This window comes from Podarcis cretensis, assembly GCF_951804945.1.
Source record: "Podarcis cretensis genome assembly, chromosome: 13".
Lineage (NCBI taxonomy): Eukaryota > Metazoa > Chordata > Lepidosauria > Squamata > Lacertidae > Podarcis > Podarcis cretensis.
Genome location: NC_137182.1, coordinates 44668067 through 44692389, shown reverse-complemented (window position 1 = coordinate 44692389; position 24323 = coordinate 44668067). Strand labels below are relative to the sequence as shown.

General features: G+C 46.6%; 2 protein-coding genes across 7 annotated transcripts in view; one reads left to right on the top strand and one right to left on the bottom strand.

The window, feature by feature from the left end:
* Nucleotides 1–319: 319 nt before the first annotated feature.
* LOC307201958 (uncharacterized protein) lies at nucleotides 320–13786 on the top strand. 5 transcript variants are annotated; one of them, XM_079951526.1, is made up of 7 exons: nucleotides 320–338; nucleotides 2260–2454; nucleotides 6510–6638; nucleotides 6742–6881; nucleotides 8214–8503; nucleotides 10266–10382; nucleotides 11221–13786. In XM_079951526.1, the coding sequence occupies exons 2-7, from the start codon at nucleotides 2384–2386 to the stop codon at nucleotides 13525–13527; spliced, it is 3054 nt and encodes a 1017-aa protein (XP_079807652.1). In that variant the 5' UTR covers nucleotides 320–338; nucleotides 2260–2383; the 3' UTR covers nucleotides 13528–13786. The 5 variants fall into 5 exon arrangements, with proteins under 5 accessions (XP_079807652.1, XP_079807654.1, XP_079807653.1 ...); XM_079951528.1 differs by lacking the exon at nucleotides 320–338 and adding an exon at nucleotides 1429–1583; XM_079951527.1 differs by lacking the exon at nucleotides 320–338 and adding an exon at nucleotides 1964–2026.
* A 1375-nt stretch (nucleotides 13787–15161) lies between these two features.
* The window catches only part of LPCAT4 (lysophosphatidylcholine acyltransferase 4), a 33889-nt gene continuing 24727 nt past the window's right edge, over nucleotides 15162–24323 (bottom strand). For both annotated transcript variants that reach the window (XM_079951580.1, XM_079951581.1), the window contains exons 6-14: nucleotides 24061–24119; nucleotides 23588–23622; nucleotides 23300–23354; nucleotides 21396–21478; nucleotides 20493–20618; nucleotides 19492–19633; nucleotides 18284–18382; nucleotides 16712–16868; nucleotides 15162–15783 (exon numbers count right to left, since the gene is read on the bottom strand). In XM_079951580.1, coding sequence (XP_079807706.1) covers nucleotides 15626–15783; nucleotides 16712–16868; nucleotides 18284–18382; nucleotides 19492–19633; nucleotides 20493–20618; nucleotides 21396–21478; nucleotides 23300–23354; nucleotides 23588–23622; nucleotides 24061–24119 — 914 coding nt within the window. In that variant the 3' untranslated portion in view covers nucleotides 15162–15625. The remainder of the gene's footprint in view (nucleotides 15784–16711; nucleotides 16869–18283; nucleotides 18383–19491; nucleotides 19634–20492; nucleotides 20619–21395; nucleotides 21479–23299; nucleotides 23355–23587; nucleotides 23623–24060; nucleotides 24120–24323) is intronic.

The following is a 24323-nucleotide window of genomic DNA, read 5'->3' as shown; positions in this document are numbered from 1 at the left end:
CAGCTGACTGGGGACTCCTGCCCAGGGCCTCAGACAAGCTCTGCATGGACTTCTTCAGGCTCAGGGCCACATTACCTTGTGGGCAGCCTTCCAAGGGCCATATGCCATCACTGGTCAGGGCACAAGTCAAAAGTCTGCAGAAGAATAAATGTAAGCTTTGCATACTTAAAGTAGAATTATTTTTGTACCCTGTTCTATCCTCCCTCCAGGTATCGTCAGAGTTCAAGGACACATACCTGCCAGGTGAAATCACAAAGAGGGTGTTAAGCGAGGACAGGTGTGGCCTACTGAGACAAGGAGCGCCTTGGGAGCATTCATCCTGAACAGTTTGCAAGGAGGTTAGATCACGTTGCTTCAAGCAATTGCTGTTCCCAACCTTTCCTCTGCATTTCCCTGTCATGACAAACAAACATCTCAAAGGGCCCAAAGGCAAGCTGAGTAGCCTGATTCTAAGTGGTCAAAAGGGAGGGCACAGGATCCCAGCAGGAGAGAGCAAAGGAGGAGTTTCTGAAGTGCTGGGATCTCAGGGCCGTGGGTTCGATCCCCATGTTGGGTAAAAGATTCCTGCTTTGCAGGGGGTTGGACTAGATGACCCTCGTGGTCACTTTCAACTCTACATTTCTTTGATTCAAACCAGATGTTAAGCATGGGGTATAAGCAGGAGCCCATGGATGGCCAAACAAAGTTTTACGTGCAGAGGAGAGGACAAGAGATAGGCTTAGTTGTGGGAATGGCTGTATGTCATTGGGGTTCTAATAAGCCGCAGAGCCAAGCCATATAGAATAGTTAAACCAAAGAATTAAGAGGGGAGATAAAACAGGAGGCGATAATTTAAGAAGGCCTATCAAGCTCTCCTTTTTGGGATTTCGAGCATGGTGGCATCTGTTTGCTGGTGATACCTGCCTGGGCTTCTCTTTTACATTTTAGTCAGGTGTGGCTGTGCAATTCTTGCATCATTGCCTGGATGCAGTCAGGGTAAATAACCTGAAACTGAATCCCAGCAAACTGGAAGTTCTATGGGCAGGTAGTTCACATGTCTGGGAATGGGAAAGATCTTCCAGAACTGGATAAGGTTGCACTCCTTCAAAAGGAGAAGGTATAGTCTGGGAGTACTCTTCATCCATCTTTATTGCTGGAGGCACAAGAGGTCACAGTGTCTAGGAGGGCCTCCAGACCTAGACAAGGATAGCCTAGACAAGGATAGCCTTGTCATTGTGACTCATGTGTTGGTAATGTCAAGGCTGGACTGTGGTAACATGCTCTGTGTAAGGCTGCCCTGAAGGCTAATCCAGAAGTGCAGGATGCAGCAGCTAGGTTGAAGAATGGGGCATCCAATAACACCGACTTTACTCCAGTCTTCAAGCCTCACTGGCCAAAAATAATATGCTGCTGGGCAGGTTTAAGGTTTTAGCATCGACTTAATAAAATCCTCCCAAATGTTGGACCAGGCTGTTTGTCCATATTAGCCTACCCAATCACGAAGCTCATTAGGGGAGGACCTCCTGGTTGTGCCGCAAACTGCAGAGATTTTTACTGGGGCAACCAGGAAGACAGCCTTTTCAGTTGTCAAACCCTCTCTATGGGTCAATTCAAAGGGTTTGCTCTGGAAAGAACTTGGTTGGATACAATTCCTGGTTTGCAGAAGAAAAGCAGAAAACACACACACACACACACACACACTGCCCAGGTGAAACTTCTGTTAAATCATCACACCTGAGAGAGAATTCTTTTGGTCTCTTCCAACTCCCCAGTTCTCAGATTCTCAGTACCTTCTCAAAACTTTTATTTCCCAAAGTTCCACAGGGGAAGCCATGGCAGTTAAACAGTTTCAAACTGGTCAAGATTTGTTGCTTGTTGCCCTCAAGTGGCATAACCCTGTGCTTGCATCTGCTGCCCGATGTCAGAGCAGACACAAAACAAGTCAACAGGCACCTCACAAACAACTACTGTATTGCTATTTTAATTTGGGCAGGATTTGGGCAGGTAGCACCTCTTGCATCATTTCTGGGGACGTGGGTTGGGAGAGGTGTGTATCTTTGGTGTGGACCCATGCTGGTCTGATTCCCCCTGTTGCTTTTTCATTTTCAAATGTTTATAGACAGAGGTAGGATGAGCAATTGATAATCAAGAAAAATCATGCCCAATCTTTACAACAACAACAACAACATTTTTATTTATAATAATAGGGTGGGTTGGAGACATCATCAAGAGAAGTGTTTTGCAGCATGGAGATTGTCACCTGTTTTGTTATCTCTGCAGATCCTGCTGTTGTTAAAGACCCAGAAGCGGGAGCCAATAGAAAGGTTGACAGCCCACGTTGGAGGTAATGCTGAGATCGAGTGGAACACCTGCTCCTTGTGGAATCCATTAACAGCCCTTGCATATGCGGATACTCAGGAAACAGTATGAAGATGAAATCAGACGTAGCATGCAGAATAGAGATCAGACCTGCAGGTTAGAACTTTAACTTCCTCCCCCTTATTGGAACCCCCAAGGTGTCTAGGTTCTGGAATTGTTATCCTTCAACCTTCGCACCTAGAGTTGAGTCAACAATGATGGATCTTCTTGGAAACCAAATGGCATCATTGTGAACTTCCCAGAAGGACCTGTATCCGATTCATTTCCGTCAACGATCCCACAACAGGACTTCACGGAGCAAATAGAGACAGGGCCCCAGTTCCTTTGAACAGCTCTCTTTGCTCCATATTCCTTCTCCCATAGGGCCATGGCCTCTCAGGCCCACACCCCGGGCCCTGCCCCACCTTCCTGCCCACCCAGTGCCCCCTCACTGCTCCTGCCCGCCTTCCCTGGGACGGCTCTGCTCGTGACCTCAGCCGATGCCCCGGGGAGCAAGCTGATCATCAAGTTAAAAAGAGAAGGCCCCATGATGGGGGGTGCTGAAGAAATACCCCGGACCCAGACTTTCTTTCTGACAGGGATGCCACTGGGCTGGGCCACCCAGCGTCGGGATGGGCCAGCAGGCCCCGGCATCCGCACAGTGTTGCTGGCGAAAGCTGGCGAGGAGCCAGGTGGTAGGAAACAGAGAGTGCCCGAGGCCATGCCATCCGCCCGAGCGCCCCCTCCCAGTGATGCCTCCTTTGCCTGTACCTCCAAGGGGGTTTATGAGAATTATCGGCGCTGGCAACGCTACAAGGCCTTGGCCAGGCGCCATTTCCCTGCCACGCCTGATGCCGAAGCTCTCGCCTGTTTTTTCATGTGAGGGTCTTGGTGGCAAGGATCATTTGGTTTGGGAGACAAGGGTGACCTAGAATGGGGATAATAAGCAGATAACAAACTGTGAGGATTGGCAGGGGGATTGGTCAGCCTTGGGTTACTATTGATTGAGACAGCAAAAGGATTGGTACTGAGATGTGGGATCCCACTGTTTTCTAAAGGCACTGAATCCAATACACACAGAATAGTTGAAGTTAGAGGGAAGGCCTTTTGTCATGAGCAAAATGAGTTTGGTGGCAGAACTCTGCACACAAAATAAGGATTTGGGAGTTCTGAATGTTTCTCTTTATGAACCCTGAAGCCCTGGTTGAAATCTAAACACTAATCCTAACTTTGCCAACCCAGGACCTCATAGGAATTCCCATTTTATACCCTAGGGAAATTGTTGAAGTGCAGTATCAATTCACACAGCCATCATCTTAAGGGCTAGTTTTTCCTGTTTATCAGCAGAATTAAGAAGTAACCCCCTACCTGACCACACTGCACTTGAATATGCATGCACATTCCCCTGTGAAAAACACATTTCATTTTTAAAAAAATAATATTTATTACTTTTAAAGCTTACAAAAAAGAAAAGGAAGAAAGAAGACAAAAGAAAAAAAGAACAAAAAAGAGAAAAAAACAATACAATACATAAACAATACAAAACACAACCTTAACACATTAAACTAACACAATAAACTAAACCAAACAAAACAAAAACAATTTAAAAACATACATCATACCTTTTCCATATTCTATCTTTCATTCCCTTGTATCATTGACCTCCTCTCACCTCCCTCTTTGTATTCCACTTCCATTAATTGTTTCAGCAATTCCTTTCCATCTTTCTCTATTTTCTATCATATAAATGTCTTAATATATTTTTAATTTTATTTCCATTAAAATTAGTATACTTATTTAAGCTTAACTCCTTATAGCATTTCAGCTAAAGCCATAAAATTTCCTTCCAACATTTTTCTATCACTCATTCATTTTACAATATTTCTATATATAGACTTTAAATTTCCAATCTTCTTCCACCATCATCTCTCCCCAGTCTTGGACTCTGCCAGCCACTTCCATCAACTCCATACAGTCCATCAACCTGGAGATCTTATGTCCGAGGCTCTTAACTCTTTTCCACGTCCCTTCTGCCAGGCTTCTTCATATTCTTTGATGCTGAAGAGCAGATCTCGGGGAAACTCCAATCCAATTATACTTTTATTCCTTCTCGACAAGTCAGCCAAATTTCCATAATTAAAACTAGGATCCATAAAGTATTTCCGGGCATGTTTCAAAATTCCTCCAAATCCAAAGGCCCCCAGAACTCCAATCTCCTCCTGACCCAAGTCCATATTCCAAAAGTCAGTTAATCCCTGCATAGAGGGATCTTTCCAACTTTCCTTTTCTAATCCAGGCCAGGCTCCGATCTTCAAAATCTGACTTTTTCTAGTCTCAATCATAAAGGGCCTCAACTTGTAGTCCTCAATTTGCCTCTGTAAGGCTAAGACTCCCCCTTGTATTACTTTAGGTTCAACAACAGCAACTTTCTCCTCCTTTTCAGCAATTTGTCCTGTTGAAATAGATTCCTGTGCCAAATCCTGAATAATTTCTGTATTGGTGCTCACTTTTGGTTCCAAAATGTCAATTTTAGTAGTCATAGCATCCATCTTTTTATGAAGCTGTTCCAACAAGTGGCTTATCTTAGAAAATGCAGTTCATAAGGCTTCTCCTGTCGACATTCTTGAATATCCAAGGTCAATCTCTAGTTCTCACAGTTCTTATCAAGCAGCTGGAGATTTCCCAGCTCCACTCTTGTAACAGTTTCAAAAGCTCCCTCTAGAGGGGAACAGTCTCCACTTGTATCAATCTTTTCCAACACAGATCAAAAAGTAAAGATAGTTTCAATTTTCAGATACTTTCCCTCCCTTTTAAACGCAGAAGCGGACACTGGAATCAATATATTTCTCTTATTTAACTGACTGTCAACATCCGTTTTCTTCGCTGTCAATGAACTCTCCCGAAACGTCAATCACTGGGAGCCCGTTCCCAGGTTCAGAGCAGTGGTAATTTAATTTTAATCACTCTCTCCTGCAGGATACACAGTCCAAAATTTCCCCCCTCTTCTCCTGCTTCCAAGGGGGGTCTAACAATTTCAATCGATGGAAGTTTAATCCTTGTGAAAAACACATTTCAGTTAGAGTAGACATGCAATCCAGGACCTGCAACCTGAAGTGGTATAATTAAAACCAGGGGGTGGGGTGAGGTAGCTTTAGCACTTAATTCTGCTCATTTCATAAGCTGAAAAGTATTGACAAATTGCAATCAGAGGTTGCTACAACTGCTCAAAGTTCCCCCGTGGCAGAAAGGGTGCTTTCCAAAGTATTCAAACCCATGTACCAGAGTAACAACAACAACAACACTCCTTGGCACCTATTTGAAGGTCTCCTCCTCTTCTCCTTTTAACCACTAGGCTATACTGCCTATACTGTCAAGTGAGGTTAAGGAGCTAAATTTGGGTTAGAGAAGGCTCCATAAATGTCATGATGGTCAAAGTTGTGGGTGGTTGTGGTGGTGAACGGCTATGAACTACACCCAAATGTGAAAGCACATTTAAAGCACATGGCTTCTCCCAAAGGAACTAGGGAACTGTAGTTTGCTAAGGGTGTGGGGAATTGTAGTACTGTGAGGGTTAAGCTACAGTTACCAGGATTCTTTGGAGAAAGTCATTGTTGGGAAGCAAAAGATATGGTAAATAAAAAGAAGAATTCCCTGGATGCCTAGATCCAGGTTTGGAGAAATTTAAAACCACATAAGTGTGGAAATATAGGTTGCTTTAAAATATCCCCTTCTAAGTTGCTTCCAACATCCCCCTCTATCATAGAAAGAGACCACGTGTATGGTAAGTTTAAAAAAGTTTACTTATTCAAAGGTCAGATTCATGTGCTTTCCCATACAGCAGTAAGAAAACACAGGCTGTCAAATTTAGTTTCCAAAGTGGTGAATGATTCTAATTTATTTGCATAGAAACACAAAGATGGCTTGCTTGAGCCATGCAATCTGAACTAGATAACCCTTCCCCAAGGTGAGGGGGAGTGACCTAGCTAAGCTTGACAGCACATCTTACTCTATGGTCTTAACCTCTTCATGAAAAGGACTTAAGCATGCTGGTTATATGAGGACGGTTATGCCACAGCCATGTGTGTTAAATGTGCTTTAGATTTTTGGTGTGGGTGTGACCATTTTAGAAGCTTTGCTCTCACTGATGTGACATCATCATCCTGCCCCTGCAGCCCCGTCCTCCGCTCACTGGCACGCCTGCGTCCCGACATGACCCTGGAGGATGGGGTTCCCCGTGCCGTGCAAGAATGGGAGCACAGCAGTAACTTTGAGCGCATGATTTTCTACGAAATGGCAGAAAAGTAAGAGTTCCCCACCCACATATGGGCTTATGGGTGGCTAGCGGGTGAAGAGGGTCCCTTCATTTTGACTTCGCCCTCCCTCCTCTGCCCTTCCCTTTCTCAGGTTCATGGAGTTTGAAGCAGAAGAGGAACAACAGATCCAGAAGATGAAGCTCTTGGCCAGTTGCTCTCAGTTCCAGGCCCCAGCTCCCAAACCCAACAAGCCACCTCCATCCCCTGCCCCTGAGTCTGGGCAGCAGCAAGGTAGTGTCTTCCTCCCACAATCCTCTGCACTTTGAGCAAAACCCTTACCCATCTAGACCAACTGTTGGCCAACAGGGGTGGCTCCTAGGAACTAGTAGGGCAGAAGGCAGAGAATTCAATGGTAGGTGGAGGCAGAACCAAAGACGACAGAGCCAACCAATTCTAGTGTCTTCCTCCTCACTTCCTCCTCCCTGCTGAATTCTACAAGGGGCAACTCTGGGGCTAAGGAGAAGGAAGATGGCAGCTGGAGCCACCCGCTAGATTTATGGTAAGTCAGAAGGCAGGCAGGTGAGGGCTGGCTGAAGGCAGACAGAGGTTGATGGGGCAGTGCCCCGTTTTGACCTAACGAATCAGCATCCAAGGCCAATAGGAAGAGGACCTGATGGGGAACTAGTATGCAAATGGCTAATGAGCTCCTTTTCTTTCCTCCCAAAATTAATGATAATTAATTTAATTATTTATAGCCCGCCCATCTGGCTGGGTTTCCCCAGCCACTCTCTATTGCTTCCCTGGCTGGCATGTTTTCACCCCAGGCAGCCAGTACACCTTTGATCATAAAACCCCACATGGAATTGACTTCCTGGTTCACTTTACACACCGTCTCCATGTGCTAATTCTTCCCTATGCCCGGGAGACTGTGTGGTGCTTATTTTAAAATCGCAAGTCTGAGCCAATTTCTGCTACAAGAAAACCTGACTTTATGCAGATTTCAATACATTTTGTTTGCATATATATATATATATATACAGTATATATATATATACTGTATATATATATATATATGCAGATTTAAATACATTTAACTCTGTTTGCTGTGCAATTGATTCCGGTTCCCCTAGTTATGGGATGGAGCTATGCAGCAGCCCTGAGCCCACTTAAATTCTTGCTTATGCTCCTCTGCCCATGAGCCTTGCCTTCAGAGACACCGTCTGGCATTGCCAACATATTTTTGAGCACTTCCTCTTAGCAACAAGATACAGAGAGAAGGGGTCACCAACCATTTTAGGCCTGTAAGGATATGCTGGGAGTACAATCTCCTCTCCCCATTCCAGGCCTAGGCAGAGATCAGCTGCTGCAGGCCCTCTTGGCGGAGTGCTAGCTGTTCTCCCAGTTGCCAACCCAAAGGCAAAAAAGGGTGGGTGGGGAAAGCAGGGCCTGATAGCAGCCCATCTCCTCCCAAAAGTGGAGTAAACTTGGACCCATCAGGAAATGGCTTCACTCCTTTTGAACTATTGTGATAGGTCAGCAATGAGTTGCACGCGCCATTCGAGTTCACCTAGCCCAGTGTACTCATGTAGGATTGACTCCATGATCTCCTTGCTTCCCCCAAAGTCTACATCCCCAAGAAGTCAGCTTCCAAGAGCCGCCAGCCTCGGCGTCGCCAGCGGCGTCCGCCCAGCACTTCCACCCCAGGAGCGCCCAGGGAGATCCCTGCCGAGGCGGTGCACCAGTATGCTGAGATCATGGAAGGCCTGGACACGAGTTGGGAGGAGGAAGAGGACGAGAAGAAAGAACAAGGGGTGTGCAGCAACCCCCAAGAGCAGGGAGAGGGGGCCTTCCCAGATCCTGCCCTGCTGCAGTATATCGATCAGTTATGTGATGATGAAGAATTTGTTTGTAAGGTAAACAGTAGTGGTGTTTGCTTCGTGGGAACGGAGCAAATGTAAAACTTGCAGCCCTTCTCTCAGCCCCTCTCCAGGCTGTTGTTTTTTTTTTTTTTGCATGTATACTCTGCAACAAGTCACTAATACAATAATAGTGCATTAATGGCAGATTGATATAGGACCGCCCACACATCATTCTGATTTATTAGTTGTTCTGCAATCCTTCCCCAGTGTTACTACATTATTGCTGTCTAGAGGGGCACCACTTGCACTGTAGCGGAATGAAAGAAGGACAACAAACAAACCGGAATATTTGTAGAATGAAAAAGTTACAGGATTTCAGGAGGGCCATGCACTGATAAAGGAGTATGTCCACCCAGAAACCTTTGTAGGTACAAACAACATTGATAGCAGAATCATGTATAAGTGCCTTGATACCATCATGGGCACACATTATCATGAATGCACCATAAGAAAGGATGTCTGGAGGGGGCCATAATATCATCATCAGGGTAAACCGCCTTGAGTATTGTAAGATAGAAAGATGGTATACAAATTAAAAAATGATGATGATGATGATCCTGCTAGATGTTAAAAAGGTGGCAGCCAAACACACAACAAACACATGGTTAGCATCTAGCACCAACTTTGACTTTTGTGTCTTATAGCTATAACAGCACAAGCCCAGCTATAATGCACCACTGAGCGTTGCTAAGCAATTATCCAAAGCAGCTTTGTATTTTACTCCTCCCTTTATTACTAATCTTTATCATAAACAGATATTTGTAGTCCTCCTCCAGCCTGCTGCCCTCTAGAGATTCTTGGACTGCAGCTCCTGTCATCTCCAACCATTGGCCATGCTGCCGGAGGCTGATGAACGTTGGAGTCCTACACATCTGGAGGGCACCAGGTTGGGGAAGGCTAGTCTCAATCCACACCCGTGCCTTGGACAACAGCATTCCATATGCTGAGTTTGTCTTCCTTATCCATTCATCAAGCCACTTCCTTTCCCTGCTTCATGTCTCCACCACCTGAACCTCACCTTAGCTCCACTAACCCTTCCCCTCTTAGAATTCAGAATCCACTTTGGTCTTATCCATCCATGGCAGGTTGGAAACTCCTCTGCTGACAAAGCCTCACTTCCCCAAAGCCTGCATCTTACTTCTCTCTCTGCCGAGTGATGGCAAGAGCCCATGGGGTCCCGGGCACACATAGAGGGTCTGTGTCCCTTTGGGGAATAGAAGACACAGTGGAGGCTGTTGTGCCTAAAGAAATATGATTTATTCACCTATTTACACCTCCAGTCTGTGTGGAGGGAGTCCAGATCTTACTGCAGCAGCGCAGGAAACCTTCAGGAAACCTCTCTCCAAGATCGATTTCAGCTCCTTTCTCCCCTTCTTCTTCCCATAAAACCCTTTGCCCTCCCCCAGCGTTACCCTGGCAGCCTCCCCAATCCATCTGTTCACACCTGGGGGGGGGGGAGAGAAGTTAATGGACCTTTAGCTGTATCTCATCTCACAAGGTTGGTTTGCATAAGCCAGCCCAGGAAATCCCTGCAGTTTATGTTTTAATCCATTTCCCAATGAATCAAAATCCTAGCATTTATTCATTCCTAGGTTTTAGGGGGATCTCTCCCCTAACCCAGATCTTTAACAGTATTTTTAAACAAACGAGTTATTACATTATCTCTCGGGTGAGGATTGGGCATGCAGACTTTTGCTCCTTTTCAGCCAGGCTCAATACTACAAGCCATGACGCTTCCCCTTCCTCTCTCTGACAGGTTGAAGCTGTCATTCATCCACAGTTTATGGCTGACTTGCTGTCTCCAGAGAAAAGCCAGGATCCTCTAGATCTGATGGAGGAATTGGCAGAGGAGCTAAACTTAACACCAAATCAGGTACTGTAACACATGGAATTCGAATGGGGTGGGAATCGGGACACGTGGGGAGTTTCAAGGCTGCAGCTTGGGCCTGCTCATGTGGCCAGTTCAGACCACAGCAGCCGTGGTTATGTCAGCTTTGCCACTGTGTCTTCTAGCCACAGCAGCCTGTGGTTTGGAAGTCTTGTGCAGAGAGGTATGTGAAACATGTGGAAAAGACAACGAGGCCTCATTTTCTGTTTTCATTTGAAAGCCGCTGTTTGGTCATAACGGCCATGGTGCAGATTGGAGGACTATCTCCTCCCCTTCACCACTGTCGACTGTCCCAACCATTTTGTGTTGGTTACTACCCATACAACTGGAAACTGACCATAACACTGAATGGGGACATAGCATATTTCCCATCATGCATGGAATCCTATTTTTGCCACATCACTGCCCATAAAGTGACATTGGCAGACCAGAACTCATTCCCTCCAAAATAGGCACATCCTATCTCATGATGATGATGATGGTACTGTGCTCATTTGACTGGCCCAGCCACTTTGGGTGGCTTTCAACGTATTTAAAACATAATTAAACATTTAAAAACTTCCCTATAAAGGGAATATGTCTTCTAATGGCCTTCAATGAAAATAGGGACATCGTAAGGAAAAGTGGGACATTCTGGGGTCAAATCAGAAACCAGGATGGCTTCTGTAAATCCGGGACTGTCCCTGGAAAATAGGGACACTTGGAGGGTCTGAACCTGCACATGGCTGTGGAGGCACAGAATTATCCCACTACTGAGAGGCAGTACTTGCAAGACTTTCCCCATAGCTACTCTGAATTGTTCCTTTTACCTTTCTGTCTACAGCTGACAGAGAAGAGACTCCTGGCGCTGTCGGAAGAAGAAAGGGAGCCCTCTGTCTACCCTACATCCCATTCTGACTCCACCCCCTCGCAGTCTGAGGAAGAGGACGAGGTCAGTGGTAATGGAAAAGGAGAAGATGCATCGTGCCATGCCGTGAAGAGGCCTTTGACCAGCAAAGTCATTAGAAGCAACCAGCCAGAATTGCCTGTGCCAGCCACCAGTTCCCCACTGGCACATCATTCGCAGCAACAAGGCTTTCCGCCAAAAGCAGAGAGTTCTTCTCACAAATGTGGCATCCAGGACTCTCAGGAAGCAAACCTGCTACTCTCCCTGAAGAGCACAGATGAAGAGGAAACCCAGAACTCACAGGGACGAGGCCAGGTTCAAAGTCATGGAAGCTCTTCTCATAGCCAGTGGGCCACACTGGAAGCTACTCCTGGTCTAACAGGAAATGCCAGCATTACTGGAAACTTAACATCTGAAGGGGTCAACAAAGCCAAGCAAGGTATTGCAAGGCCCCATGCCTTGGAACATTCAAAACAAGATGGCGGCCAAGAAGGAAAGGTCAAGCAGCATGCTACAGGGCAAGGCAGCCTTGCTGTCAAAGGACAGTTCCATAATGGGATGGAGCTGGTTTGGAATAATCTAGAACCACCCCACAATAAATGTGGAAAACAAGACGGTATCCAACGAGGGGAGGTCAAATGTCTAAAGAAGGCTCATGCTGTCTGGAAAATACAGGAAGATGATCCAAAAGGCCTTGATCGTCAAGGCCTAAACAAAATGTTATTAGAAGATTGCATAGCAGCAGAAAGGACTCTTAGAATGACTTTGAATGGGCATGGGGGACAAAATGTTGACTCTGCAGAAAAGGCCAGAGATCAACTCCTAGTTCAAAGTAATAGGGGGCCGAAGGAAATCTCCAGTAGAAGAGAACTTGATTGTCAAGGTAATGAGATGACATCTCACCCAGACAACCAGATAAAACAGGTTGAATGTGAAAAGCTAAATGGCTGTCAAGGAGAAGTAGCCAAAGATCAACTCCAGTCCCAAGGCATTTATAGAGGGGCAAAACCTACCCCTAATGTAACTGTAACTCAGTTTGGAGGCTTCGAGCCATGTGGGAAAAGCTCAGCAACGCAAGGCAGTCTAGCATTGAGCCCCTCTGGACATGGGAATCATCTCAATGGCCAAGAAACACAAGTCAAATCTCAGAAGAAGCCAGAGGCTAACTGGAAGCAAATGACAACGGCATCAGTCAAAAGTGTACAGTTGCCTGCAGATAATATATCATTAGACAAACAACCAATTTCCACCAGACAAGATGGCCAACAGTCCATTGACACACCCGTGTTGGAAACAGATGAAGGAACTAAAAAGTCACATGTTGAACTCAGCCAGGGAAACAGACAGAAGTTGACTTTATCCAATTCTAGTCGGATAGGGTTGCTTGAAGAGCAGCCCACAGGCACAGATTCTGAGCATGTGCCATATTTCACCCTCTCAGTACTGGAGCCTCAATCTCCAAGTATCCAGAAGTGCCCTGAGATATTCCAGAAGTCTCAGTGGCCACTCACAGATCAGTGCAAAGTCACACCTTGGGTAGAAAACCTTCCAGATGGCAAGCAGAACCCAGAGCCCATGCCAAACCCTTCAAGCTACGTTGCCACAGTGGAAGCTGATGGAGGCAACTGCAGTCCAGCTGGAGCTCACACTCCTGTGGCTGCCAGTTCTGGGAAAGGGGGGGCAGCGTTTCCACTACAACAAGGTGGAGGAAGCAGTGGAGGCAGCCATGGAAATGATGAGCCCAGTGAGAGAGCTGAGTCTAGCGATCTGCTCCCTTCTAAAGCCCACAGGGGGCTCATCAGTTTAGAGAGTAACGCAAAGAACTCGAGTAAGGGGGAAGGGGGAGATTTGCTTGAGAGAGTCGCCATGGCAAAAGGCCTGCTTCCAGAACTCCCTGGAGGAAGCGTGGAAGACATCCTTAAATATGGCGCTAAAGAAGACGACGAAGAGGAGGATGAGGAGCTATCTAGCTTCTCCTCCTTGCTTGCCTCCAAGCTCAGCCTCTCCCCTCACAGTGCCCTTGCGCCTCTCACAAGGGAACAAGGGGACACCCTGTCCTCCTCACCCACGGATGCTGGGAAGCAAGGTGCTAAGACAAGGCATTCCACGAGGGCGCAGGTGCCCCAGAATTCCACCACCCCACCAAACAGGAGTCCAGAAGCCAGCACAGCCGCCCAGCACAGTCACAAGAGAAAGAACAATGGCTCAGGTACACGGAGGAGCAAGCGCCTTCGCAACCAGTAGCAGAGCTCCTTTCTTTCAATGGAGGCTGACTCTAGCAAACCCTGGTAAAGTCTCTTAAAGTCCCCATTTTGGCAGCTGACACCTGTGCTGAGATTTCAGAGCCCTGCCATTACTCAAAATAACATGGAAAAAGACTGCGCCGAAATACCTTGACCAAGTCACGATCTGCCTAGATACGCTTCCCGTGGGACTTGACAGAGACCCCCCTCCCTGCATTTGTTCAAATTTCTTAGCAAATTAAAAGAGATATTGAATCCAACTTGCTTGGCTGCAAGCCTGGCTCTGAAAGCTCCACCTTAGAGACTACTAGCCTGCCTAATATTGAACTCATGTTATCCTGTGCCGATCTGTTTTGGAATTGAAAAGGAAGGCAGTGCTTGTTTCTGCATACCTGTGGAAACGTATACATTTGATTTAAAAATAAAATTAAATAGGGTATGTGTGTGTAATAAAACAGAAGAGCAACCCCAGCCTGAGACAGGCCTGCACGCAGTGGTTTCCAAGCCTATAAAATTTTGAAATGGTCACTTTGGTTTAAAAACAACAGGGATAGGGATTTGCCTTCTTCAGCTGATAGCATCCTGGAGGCGAGCATTAAGGTTGAGAAGGGAGGAGACATGAGCTTTTAAAAATCCCCCTATTTGAACTACACAGGCAGGCTTCAGGAAGTAAAGGGAAGAAAACATGATACTTCTGCCCTTTCTCACCGTCCTGAACCTCCTGGCTATATGACAGGTTCAGGGCTGGCAGCCAGTCCCAAATCTAACCCCCTTTCCCGTCTCTGAATAATGCTACAATGCTCCAGTTTCAGGCTGGACAGAACCCTGGATAGAATCACTCTTGTTAAGAGGCTGGCGACACAGCACAACCTTTTGCTCTCGTCTTATAGCCAAGTTGAATCTAACCTCGGCACGTAACATGCATATCTCACTTGAGTTCAACGGAGGCTGGTGGCCACTGGGGCTGGTAGGGCAGAAGGCAAGGAGACCCACAGGAGCTGGAGCCAAACCCATTTTCAAGTCAGAGCCGACTAATTCTAGTCTTGTCCCCATCCTCCCTATTGATTTCTACAGAGGCAACACCGAGACTACAGCAGTAGCAGGCAGCAGGGTGGGATGTCACTGCTCACCACCGCTGCTTACTGGGAAGTAAAGGAGGGCAGAAGGTTGGGGAGGTTGGTACGGTGCAAACATGCCAGCAGGAGCCCAAGATTGGTTCTGCCAGAATGTTTGCACAGCGCTGTGGTTGCTAGTGCTGCCGTGCTGCCCTTCCTTCTCCTAGCATGCAGTAGTGATGCGACCAACCAGAGATCAGGTGAGCAGTGATGGTGTCCCATTATGCCAGCCGCTGGACAATGGTTGAGGCAGTGACTGGCAGTGCCACTCCTTGGATTGGTTGCAAGTAAGAAGGCAGGCAGATGGGGGATGGTTGAAAGCAGAGAGAGTGTATGCTGGGTCAGTGTTCCACTTGCCCAAATGGACCAACTTCCAACGTTTGAACTAAAAACCTTAAAACCTTGAACTAAAAACCTTGAAACTCAAGGTGTGGCCTCCATCATCTGCACCCACAGCCCAAACTCCTTCCCCCAGTCTTCCATAAGTTGTCTTAGCAAACAAACAAAATCAGGAACCACCTTTGTTTTAAAACTTAATACATATATCTTTTTTTATTATAGAGATATAGATATTTATTTTATATATAAAATAGCACTTTTTATATTTTACAAAACAGAAAATAAAACGAAAAGCAACAGTATCTCACCCTTCCGTCCTTCCCTTCCCATTGACAAACGAACAAAACAGAATATCAACAACGTAAGATAAAATGATATAATTAAAACATAACAAAAATAAAACTTTTAAAATAAACGGAGAGAAGCCCCAATCCCCAAAGAACTTGCGGCTGTGATTCCCCGGTTACGGTTGCCCTGAGATGGGGGTGTCTCCGCCCCCCTTTGCCTAACCACCGTGGCGGCAGAGAGCGAGCAAGCGAGCAGGAGGGGCGGGGTCTGCGTGGCCAAGGATGTGGCATGGCTGTGTGTGTTGTTTGTGTGTGTGTTTCGTTGTATACACATGGCTAAAGAGTTTTCAGGGGGTTTTCAGTCTGCCTTGCTCTTGGGAGGGGAGGCAGGAACGCCATTAGCATAGGTGGGTGGGAGGCCAGGCTTGGACAGAGTGCACGCCACAGGGGGGCGCAGGTACGTGCTGAAGAGGCGGGCATAGTCAGGGTGGCGAAGAGAGAAGTCTTGGAACTCATCTGGGTAAGAGAGAAAAAGGAAAGCAGGGTGAATATTTCACTTCATTGATTAGCTTTATGTACCACCCTTCATCTAAAGATCTCGGGGCAGTTCACAAGTTAAAACCATGAGATAAAAAGCACAAATAAGGAATATCAGTGTAAAAGTGGTGTATGGGTAGCCGTAGGAGAATCCCCTGGCATTAGAAGTTGTGTCAGTATGGACCAGGTGCTGCTACCCTTTTGGGACCCATGGGCCCATTTGCAAACCTGAGAAACTCTTGTGGGCTTGCCTGCCTGGGCAATCTGACAAACATTGCAGCTACTCTACTGGCTACAGCAGATAACAACAAATTTCAGCAGGGAGGGAGGAGATGATGCGTTGGGCGCCAGCGACAGATGCCATGTTGGACACCCCGGGGTTGACATTTCTTCCTGCAACTTTTATCAACCTCCTGACTTTTTGCCCCTTACCATAGCTGTTCCCAATCCTCTTCCATAATCATTCCCATAACCCTCAATCTCCCCATTTCCAGAGGGGCTTCCTCGTCATTTTCCCTAGGTGAGCTGACCAAAATCAACACATCACACTTCTCATTTCATTTCTATCCAATCAGCAACCTCTTTCCTTCTTGAATATATATTTAATGCACATGGCTTCCCTCAAAGACTCCTGGCAACTGTTGTTCACCCACTCAGAGAGTTGCAATTCCAAGCACCCTTAACAAACAAACCACAGTTCTCAGAATTCTTTAGGGGAAGCCATATGCTTTAAATATATGGTGTGGATGAGACCCTGGTCTGTACCCACTTCCTAGGAGTCTTCAAAACCCAACGCCCTTCTTCCTCAAAACTTGATGTTAACGTGCCCTTCATTTACTCGACATACAATGACACCCGTCACACCTCCCCTTTCCCTTCCATGCCCTGCTTTTATGAGGGAACTCACCAAGGGTCAGTCCATCTTGGCTGTGGTCCCCACAAAGTCGACTATAGAGTTCAGCCCCATCTGCACCTGGTGTGCCCAGCAGGAGGCGCAAAATGGCGCAGAATCCATCTTGGCAAAGCCGACTGTTCTCTGCCTCACCGTCTGTCTCCGTGAAGAGCTGGCATTGTAGAGAGGGGTGTACGTGTCAGGAACACAGATATGAACTCTGAATGCAACATTGCATATAATGCCCTCTTTCCCGCCACAGCAGAGGCTCCTCCCCTTTAAACCTTTGGTTCAGTCCACTTTGCCCTAATCCCTGCCCCTTTCATTCTATAGCCCACCCAGACCGACAGAGACACGCAGCCATGTCTTCCATCGCTTGGATTAAAGGTAAAGGTACCCCTAACCGTTAGGTCCAGTTGTGGACAACTCTGGGGTTGCGCCGCTCATCTTGCTCTATAGGCCGAGGGAGCCGGCGTTTGTCCACAGACAGCTTCTGGGTCATGTGACCAGCATGACTAAGCCACTTCTGGTGAAAGCAGAGCAGCACAGGGAAATGCCATTTACCTTCCTGCTGGAGTGGTACCCATTTATCTACTTGCACTTGACGTGCTTTTGAACTGCTAGGTTGGCAGAGCTGGCACCGAACAGGAGCTCAACCCATCGCGGGGATTTGAACCGCCGACCTTCTGATTGGCAAGCCCTAGGCTCTGTGGTTTAGACCACAGCAGCACGCAGCCATGTCTTCCATCACTCGGATTAACCCCTTTCTAAACTCACAATCCCACTTGTGCTTCATGCGGACAGAAGTCCTGTAGGGACCACCCTAGAACTCCCTTCCCTGGATGCTTCTCCCCAACCAAGATGCTGAGATGCATTTTCCCCCACTACTAGGAGAAAAATGGCTGGGGGAGTGGAATGCAGGGGGCAAGCCAGAAGGGCTAGGCATCACCCCATCACCCCATACCCTCTAGCCAGTGCCGTCCAACTCATTGTTTAGATGTTTAATAATAATAATAATAATAATAATAATAATAATAATAATAATAATAATATAAAAAAAAATATTTATATCCCGCCCTCCCCAGCCGAAGCCGGGCTCAGGGCGGCTAACAACAATAAAATAGTACAACATTCTAAAATCATTTCATTATAAAATTAATTCAACTCAAATTGATAGCAACCATTAGGCTAAAGTTCTGTGAAGATTGCCAAAGGAGGGAGTCAGGCTGCACCCTGACCAAAGGCCCGGTGGAAGAGCTCTGTCTTGCAGGCCCTGCGGAAAGATGTCAGGTCCCGCAGGGCCCTAGTCTCTTGTGACAGAGTGTTCCACCAGATTGGAGCCACAGCCAAAAAAGCCCTGGCTCTAGTTGAGGCCAGCCTAACCTCTCTGTGGCCTGGGACCTTCAGGATGTTTTTGTTTGAAGACCGTAAGTTCCTCTGTGGGACATACAAGGAGAGGCGGTCTCATAGGTACGAGGGTCCTAGGCCGTATAGGGCTTTAAAGGTTTAGCAGAGAATTGGGTTTCTCTATTTCCATCGAATCACTAGCTTGACTTTCTCTCCATTGAACTCAACCACAGTGGTCACCTTAAAAGCACGAAACGTCAGTTCTTGTGGGTTGTGCTCTCCTTCCAATGCCTCCAGGGCTAGGGCCACTTCCCGGGAGTCCATGTTGCCATCGGCATCCTGGGAAGAGATATAAGAAGGAGAGGACTAAATGCATTGCACACTGAATCAGATGTTCTCCTGGCTCAACTTTAACCTCAAAAGATAGCGACAAATTGGGCAGGGGGCTGGATTACCTTAAAATCACCTTTTTTGCAAAGCTGTTCAGCCATAGCTCACCCGTGTTTTATTGTTATTTCCCTCATTCTGTTTCCCATTAGATTTTGGCTATGTGCAGGCAAAACGAAGGGCAAGTTAGGCCTACATAGCTAAGACAATGGCGGCTTTCCCCATGCAGATCACAATGGCCGATCTTAGCTAATCAGGGAGCACATTAACAGTGATTTAGAATTTTTGCAGCCATTTTCACAAAGCATCTCCCCTTGTTTCAGGATATTCACTGAATACCACATCTTTCCATGTCCTTTCTATTTTGGAAAGCCAGTGTGGTGCGGTGATTAGAGCGTCGGACTAGGACTAGGACCTGGGGGACCAGGGTTCAAATCCCCACTTGGCCATGAAGCTGATGCTGGGCCAGTCATGGCCTCTCAGCCCAACCTACCTCACAGGGCTGTTGTGGGGATTAGATAAGGAGGGGGAGAACCACTTTGATCTCCATGGAGAAAAAGTGGGATATAAATGCAAAGAGTAAACGCATCATTATTATTTATTAAATTTCTATGTCGCCCTTCATCCAAAGATCACAGGCTGGTTTACAATATTAAAACAAAAAAATAAATACCATAGTAACAAACAAAAAACAATAACCCCAACACGTTTACAGTGGTACCTCGGGTTACAGACACTTCAGGTTACAGACGCTTCAGGTTACAGACTCCGCTAACCCAGAAATAGTACCTCAGGTTAAGAACTTTGCTTCAGGATAAGAACAGAAATCGTGTGGCGGTGGTGGGAGGCCCCAGTAGCTAAAGTGGTACCTCAGTTTAAGAACAGTTTCAGGTTAAGAACGGACCTCCAGAACAAATTAAGTTCTTAACCAGAGGTACCACTGTACTTGCTACATTTGCATACTGCTGTCCTGCCAAAACCCTCAAGGACATTTCGCGTTTAGAACACTGGCTTGCGATTGCACAAGCCGCTTCTGTGCTTTCCCTCCTGCTCCCACTTACCTGTTGGAAATAGGTGCAGAGCCCTTCAACATCCTCAGGGCAGGCCAGCCCCAGCCAATGAGCCAGCTCCTTCGGCCCTAGCTGCCCTGATGCACCTGCAGGCAAGGAATCCAACTGGCCCTTGACTCCACCTGTCAGGCACCTGCAGGAAGGAGGGAAACCAATAAGGAAAGCAAGGTTTTCACATTTACTGTGTCAAGTACAGTCATACCTCATGTTACATTTGCTTCAGGTTGAGCATTTTCAGGTTGCGTCCCGCGGCAACCCGGAAGTACCAGAAAGGGTTACTTCCGGGTTTTGCCACTCGTGCATGTGCAGACGCGCAAAATGACGTCACGCGCATGCGCAGAAGCAGCAAATCGCGACCCGCGCAGGCAAACCGGCCTCCGGAACAGATCCCGTTCGCAACCAGAGGTACTACTGTACCCTTCTTTTGGATTTCCCCACATGCTTCACTCTGCCATGGATGATGAGGGGGCATGTCTGCCCGTCGCGAGAGGAGACTGAAGGGAAACTTAGCTGCCATCAGAAAATGGCAACGTGGCATCCTGGGCACCACCGCTGCTTCGACCATCATGCTGTGCCTGGCCCTGATGTGGGACCCTCTCATGCACTCTTGAACTAGTGCCTTTCTCTTGCCAGTGACGCACGCCCCTTGCTGCGGCAGAACATCTGCTTTGCACATAGAAGGTTCTGGGTTCAAGTCCCAGCATCTGCAGACATGGCTGGGAGAGACTGGGGAGCTGCTGCCAGTCAGTGTAAACAACACTGATCTAGATGGACTGATATGAGGCATCTTCCTTTGCTTCCTGTGTGTTCCCAGCCCCTCCGTTCCTCTTTTTTTAGAGAACAGACTCATCTAGACCAGTCTTCTTTGGCTCAGAGTGGCTTCCCGGGATCTCAAGCCAAGATCTCTCCCAGCCCTTACTTCCTGATCCTTCTAACTGGGGATGCTTGGAGTTGAGCCTGCAACCTTCCTCCACACATATGTGGCTTCTCACCTGGCCTTCCGAAGCGCTTTGCCCAACTCCCAGATGCGTGGTTCCAGGGCCACTTTCAAGCGCCCCACGACGGTGACTGGAAGGTTGCCCACAAACTCGCAATCGGTAGCCGGGATTCCCAGGGCTCTGGCCAAAAAAAAGGGAGAAGGGGCAAGAGGCAAAGGAGAGGGGGAGAAAGATTTAAGCAGCAAATTGAGGCCTCGTCTGATAAGAGGAGGGGTTTCCCATCAGCTTGCGTCAAGGGCCAATGCTGCAGTCACACTTCCTGCCCACAAACATCCTGATCGTCTCCCCTAGACATTAACCACCAGGGACTTGAACCAGCTGCCTAAGGGTGATGGTTTTTTCCTGCTAGCAGAAAAGCCTCTCTCTTTCTCTTTATTTTACCTGCTACTTCTTCTTGTTCTGACTACAGCTACCACGTACCCCATTTCCCTCAGGTTTAAATGCTCACAGTCCCTGTGGCTGCTTCTGACACCTTTCAAGCAGCAGAAGTTTCCACGCTGTGAAAAGATGGAATGGAGGACTTTTGATCGTGTTCGTGCAACCTGTGGGGCTGAAGTGGGGGGGGGGGGGAGTGCCCTTGATTTGGGGCCTGGGTCTAGCTTTTTCGCTTCATCTCTTCCACACAGCCACTCTCTCCTCCTCACTTCTGGGCCTCTTTGGTCGTATCCGTGCCCTACACAGAAAGCACATCGCTTCCACTCAAAGATTCCTGGCAACTGTAATTCCAAAGATTTCTGGGAACTGCTAAGGGTGCTGTGAATTGTTGAAGGGTCACCTTCACTTCCCAGAATTCTTTGAGGAAAGCAAGGACTTTAAACAGAATTCCGCCCCATGCCCAGCCTACCAAAGTCCCTCACTCCCCCAAACTACGAAGACCTGCTCCCTCTCCATACTTACTTGGCCATCACTTTCTGGACATTGTTAGCGTACAGTGTGGGGTTCACAGCTTCCTCAGCGCTGGGCTGATAAACTGGGAGGAACTGAAAATGACAGGAAGAATTATGAGCGCAATCGGGGAGAGATGTCTTGCTGTGGGTCTGATACGTGATTAAGAGTTGTGATGGTCCATGAAACCTCCTGGGAAGGAAAAAATCCCTCAGCTTTCCCCCTACTTTCTTTTCCCACTCTGCTGGGACTTCCCACCCCTATTTTTTCAGTAGGAGAAACATTTCAGGGAGCCTTTACTTAGGAGTGAGCTCCACTGAAAAGTGGGCCTTGTCTCTGAGTAAACATCCTTACGATTGCTCTGAACGTTGCATGCCATCCCCGCTGCTAATAGTGCATTCTATGCAGTTAAAGTAGTAAAATGAGTTCACCTTTGGCAAATGAGTATTGCATATATTTCAATTCCCCTCCTCAAAAGTTCCACCCTGTTTTCCTTAGAAAAAACCAGCAGCAAAAGATTTCTCCCTCTCTACGGCTTCAAATTTTTCAGAAATTCCCATAATTGCGTATGATAAAAGAGTTCTAATGAGGCATCTAATCATAAGCTTGCATTTTTATTAAAGCTTATATGTTTAATCAGGGCTTGTATTTTAAGAATGAGCTTAAAATGTTCTGTTTCATGCCAGGCAGAAGACCAGCTGCCTAAAAACCTTGGCAAGATGTTTTTACTCCTAGACAAGGGGCCCCCCTGATTTATAGCAGAAAACAATTCTCAAAGTCGTAAAAAGGGAATTACAGGCTGACAGCCAAGGTTACACTGACCCTACAAATTAAGGGTTGATAAATAGTAAAATGAGCCATATCTTCTTCCTAAGGTTAAAAGGGTCAAGAGCAGTGAAAAAGCATCTAGCTGGCAGAAAGAGAACATTTTCTGGGAAGTCTTTTCTAAAGCTGTTTCTTTCTTAAACTAAGATCCTTTTAAGATTTCTTTTCCTTTTAAAAGGTTGTTTATGTATTAAATATATTAGCTTAAATATAATTATGCAAAGGATTTAAGAAATGCTAGATTCTTATTTCATATAGTTGTAAGAGTTGTAACTATCCTGAAATTAAGTCAGCCACCAGCCCCCCTTGCCAGACAGAAGACGCCAATCGAGCACTCCTGATATATGGTTGTCAGGCCTTTTGTTTAGAAACCTTCAAATGAAGGAGATCTCTCAATGTTGATGTGAACTCAATCCTTGACATATGCTTAAGATAAAAATTCAAGATTAATCATCTGTTTTGGAAGGCAATAGGGCAAGGAGGGCAAGAGGTGAGCTGGTAATTAAGATTCCTTGTTGAGACACATGTAAGATATATTACTACTTATTTGTCATTTATAGATAGAAGAATATATAGCTTTTTGATTTCCATAAAAGGGCAAGAGGAAATGGGTGTATCTTTTGTGATTGGTTCTAGCAAACAGCCAATAGGAATTTCAACCAGGCTGATTGGACAGAGGCAGCCACAGGAGGAGCAAGGGGGCTGGATTAAGGAAATATAAGTGCTGGCCAGAATGGCAAGAGGCCAGGCCAGAGCTTGGTAACCATATACCACTGTGCCTCATATTTATTTGTCTGACAAATAAATTATTATTTTAATTTCTCTATTGCTGCGTTGAATATTTCATTCCAGCTAAGCGTTAACCACAAGCAGGGTGCTACACTACCATGTTAGTGGTGGGGATGAGGGGTGTTGAAAAACTACTCCATTCAAAAAGTGGAGTGGGTAGCTAACTGAATCTGAATTTATGGATTCTGACTGTGAATCCTAAAGCGTTTGGGCAATCTGGGCCTTTTCATTAGGAAGCGTGGCACAGTAGGGGGCGCTGCAGTGCAAAAAGAAAAGGAAAGGAAAAAGAGACATCTCCTTACCTCGACTTCCACTGTTGTGCAGGGCTGAGATGCTGTTAACCAGATGACTTTTAACCTGAAAGGACAAAAATGGAAGGTAACGCTTGGCTACAAACCCAGCCCCCACTGGCCTGCAGAACAAGCACATCCCACCCCACACATCAGTGCACACAGTGTTCCAGTATTTTAATATTTTTCTGGACGCCGCCGAGAGTGGCTGGGGAAGCCCAGCCAGATGGGCGGGGTATAAATAATAAATTATTATTATATTATTATTCCAGATTTGATGCCCCCATGTCAATTACTCACACTCCAGGTCCTCTCCATGCCCATGTCGTCGAATCCTATAAAGAAAAGAAGCACTTTTAAAATAATATTTAGCGAGGTTTGTCATGGCATCAAACTCAGGTGCACAGCTGTACGCATGTGCGTTGGAACTGAAATACAGCCTCCTCAGCTGCCTCACCATCAGTACCTTTGGGAACATCAGCAATGGAACAATGCAAAGCCAAAACATGGGGTCTATATAGCTTAGCACCAACTGACAGTGGTTCTCCAAGGTTTCAGACAGGGAATATTTCCTAGCCCTACCTGGAGATGTCAGGGATGGAAGATGTTTAATGTTTGATCATATTGTTAATATTCTGTTGGGAGCCACCCAGAGTGGCTGGGGAAACCCAGCCAGATGGGCAGGGTATAAATAATGAATTATTATTATTATTATTGTTATTCAAGCCAATCAGATGTTCTGCCCGCCTTCCCTAACGTTCTTGTAGACTCACCAGAGAGTTTGGGTACCGAATGAGGACCGGCTGGATGGGGACACCAGATATGAAGGCACCTGAGGATGAAGAACACACACCCTCAAGACTTGCTCTTGTCTCCTTCGTTTCATTCTTTTCATGTCACTTTTAATTTGTGTACTGCCTTTCTGTATTGCTATACACAAGGCGGTTTTGCGAGCTGAAGAAACAGCAAAATAGATAGCAAAGGCCACACACCTAATAGCACTCTGATCCAATACCGGAAAAATATATATAATAAA

Coding starts and splice junctions, on each gene's coding strand:
- LOC307201958 (XM_079951525.1), top strand. CDS start 2,726: ATGGCCTCTCAGGCCCACACCCCGGGCCCTGCCCCACCTTCCTGCCCA. Junction 6,639..6,741: donor TTCTACGAAATGGCAGAAAA/GTAAGAGTTCCC, acceptor TCCCTTTCTCAG/GTTCATGGAGTTTGAAGCAG. Junction 8,504..10,265: donor ATGAAGAATTTGTTTGTAAG/GTAAACAGTAGT, acceptor TCTCTCTGACAG/GTTGAAGCTGTCATTCATCC.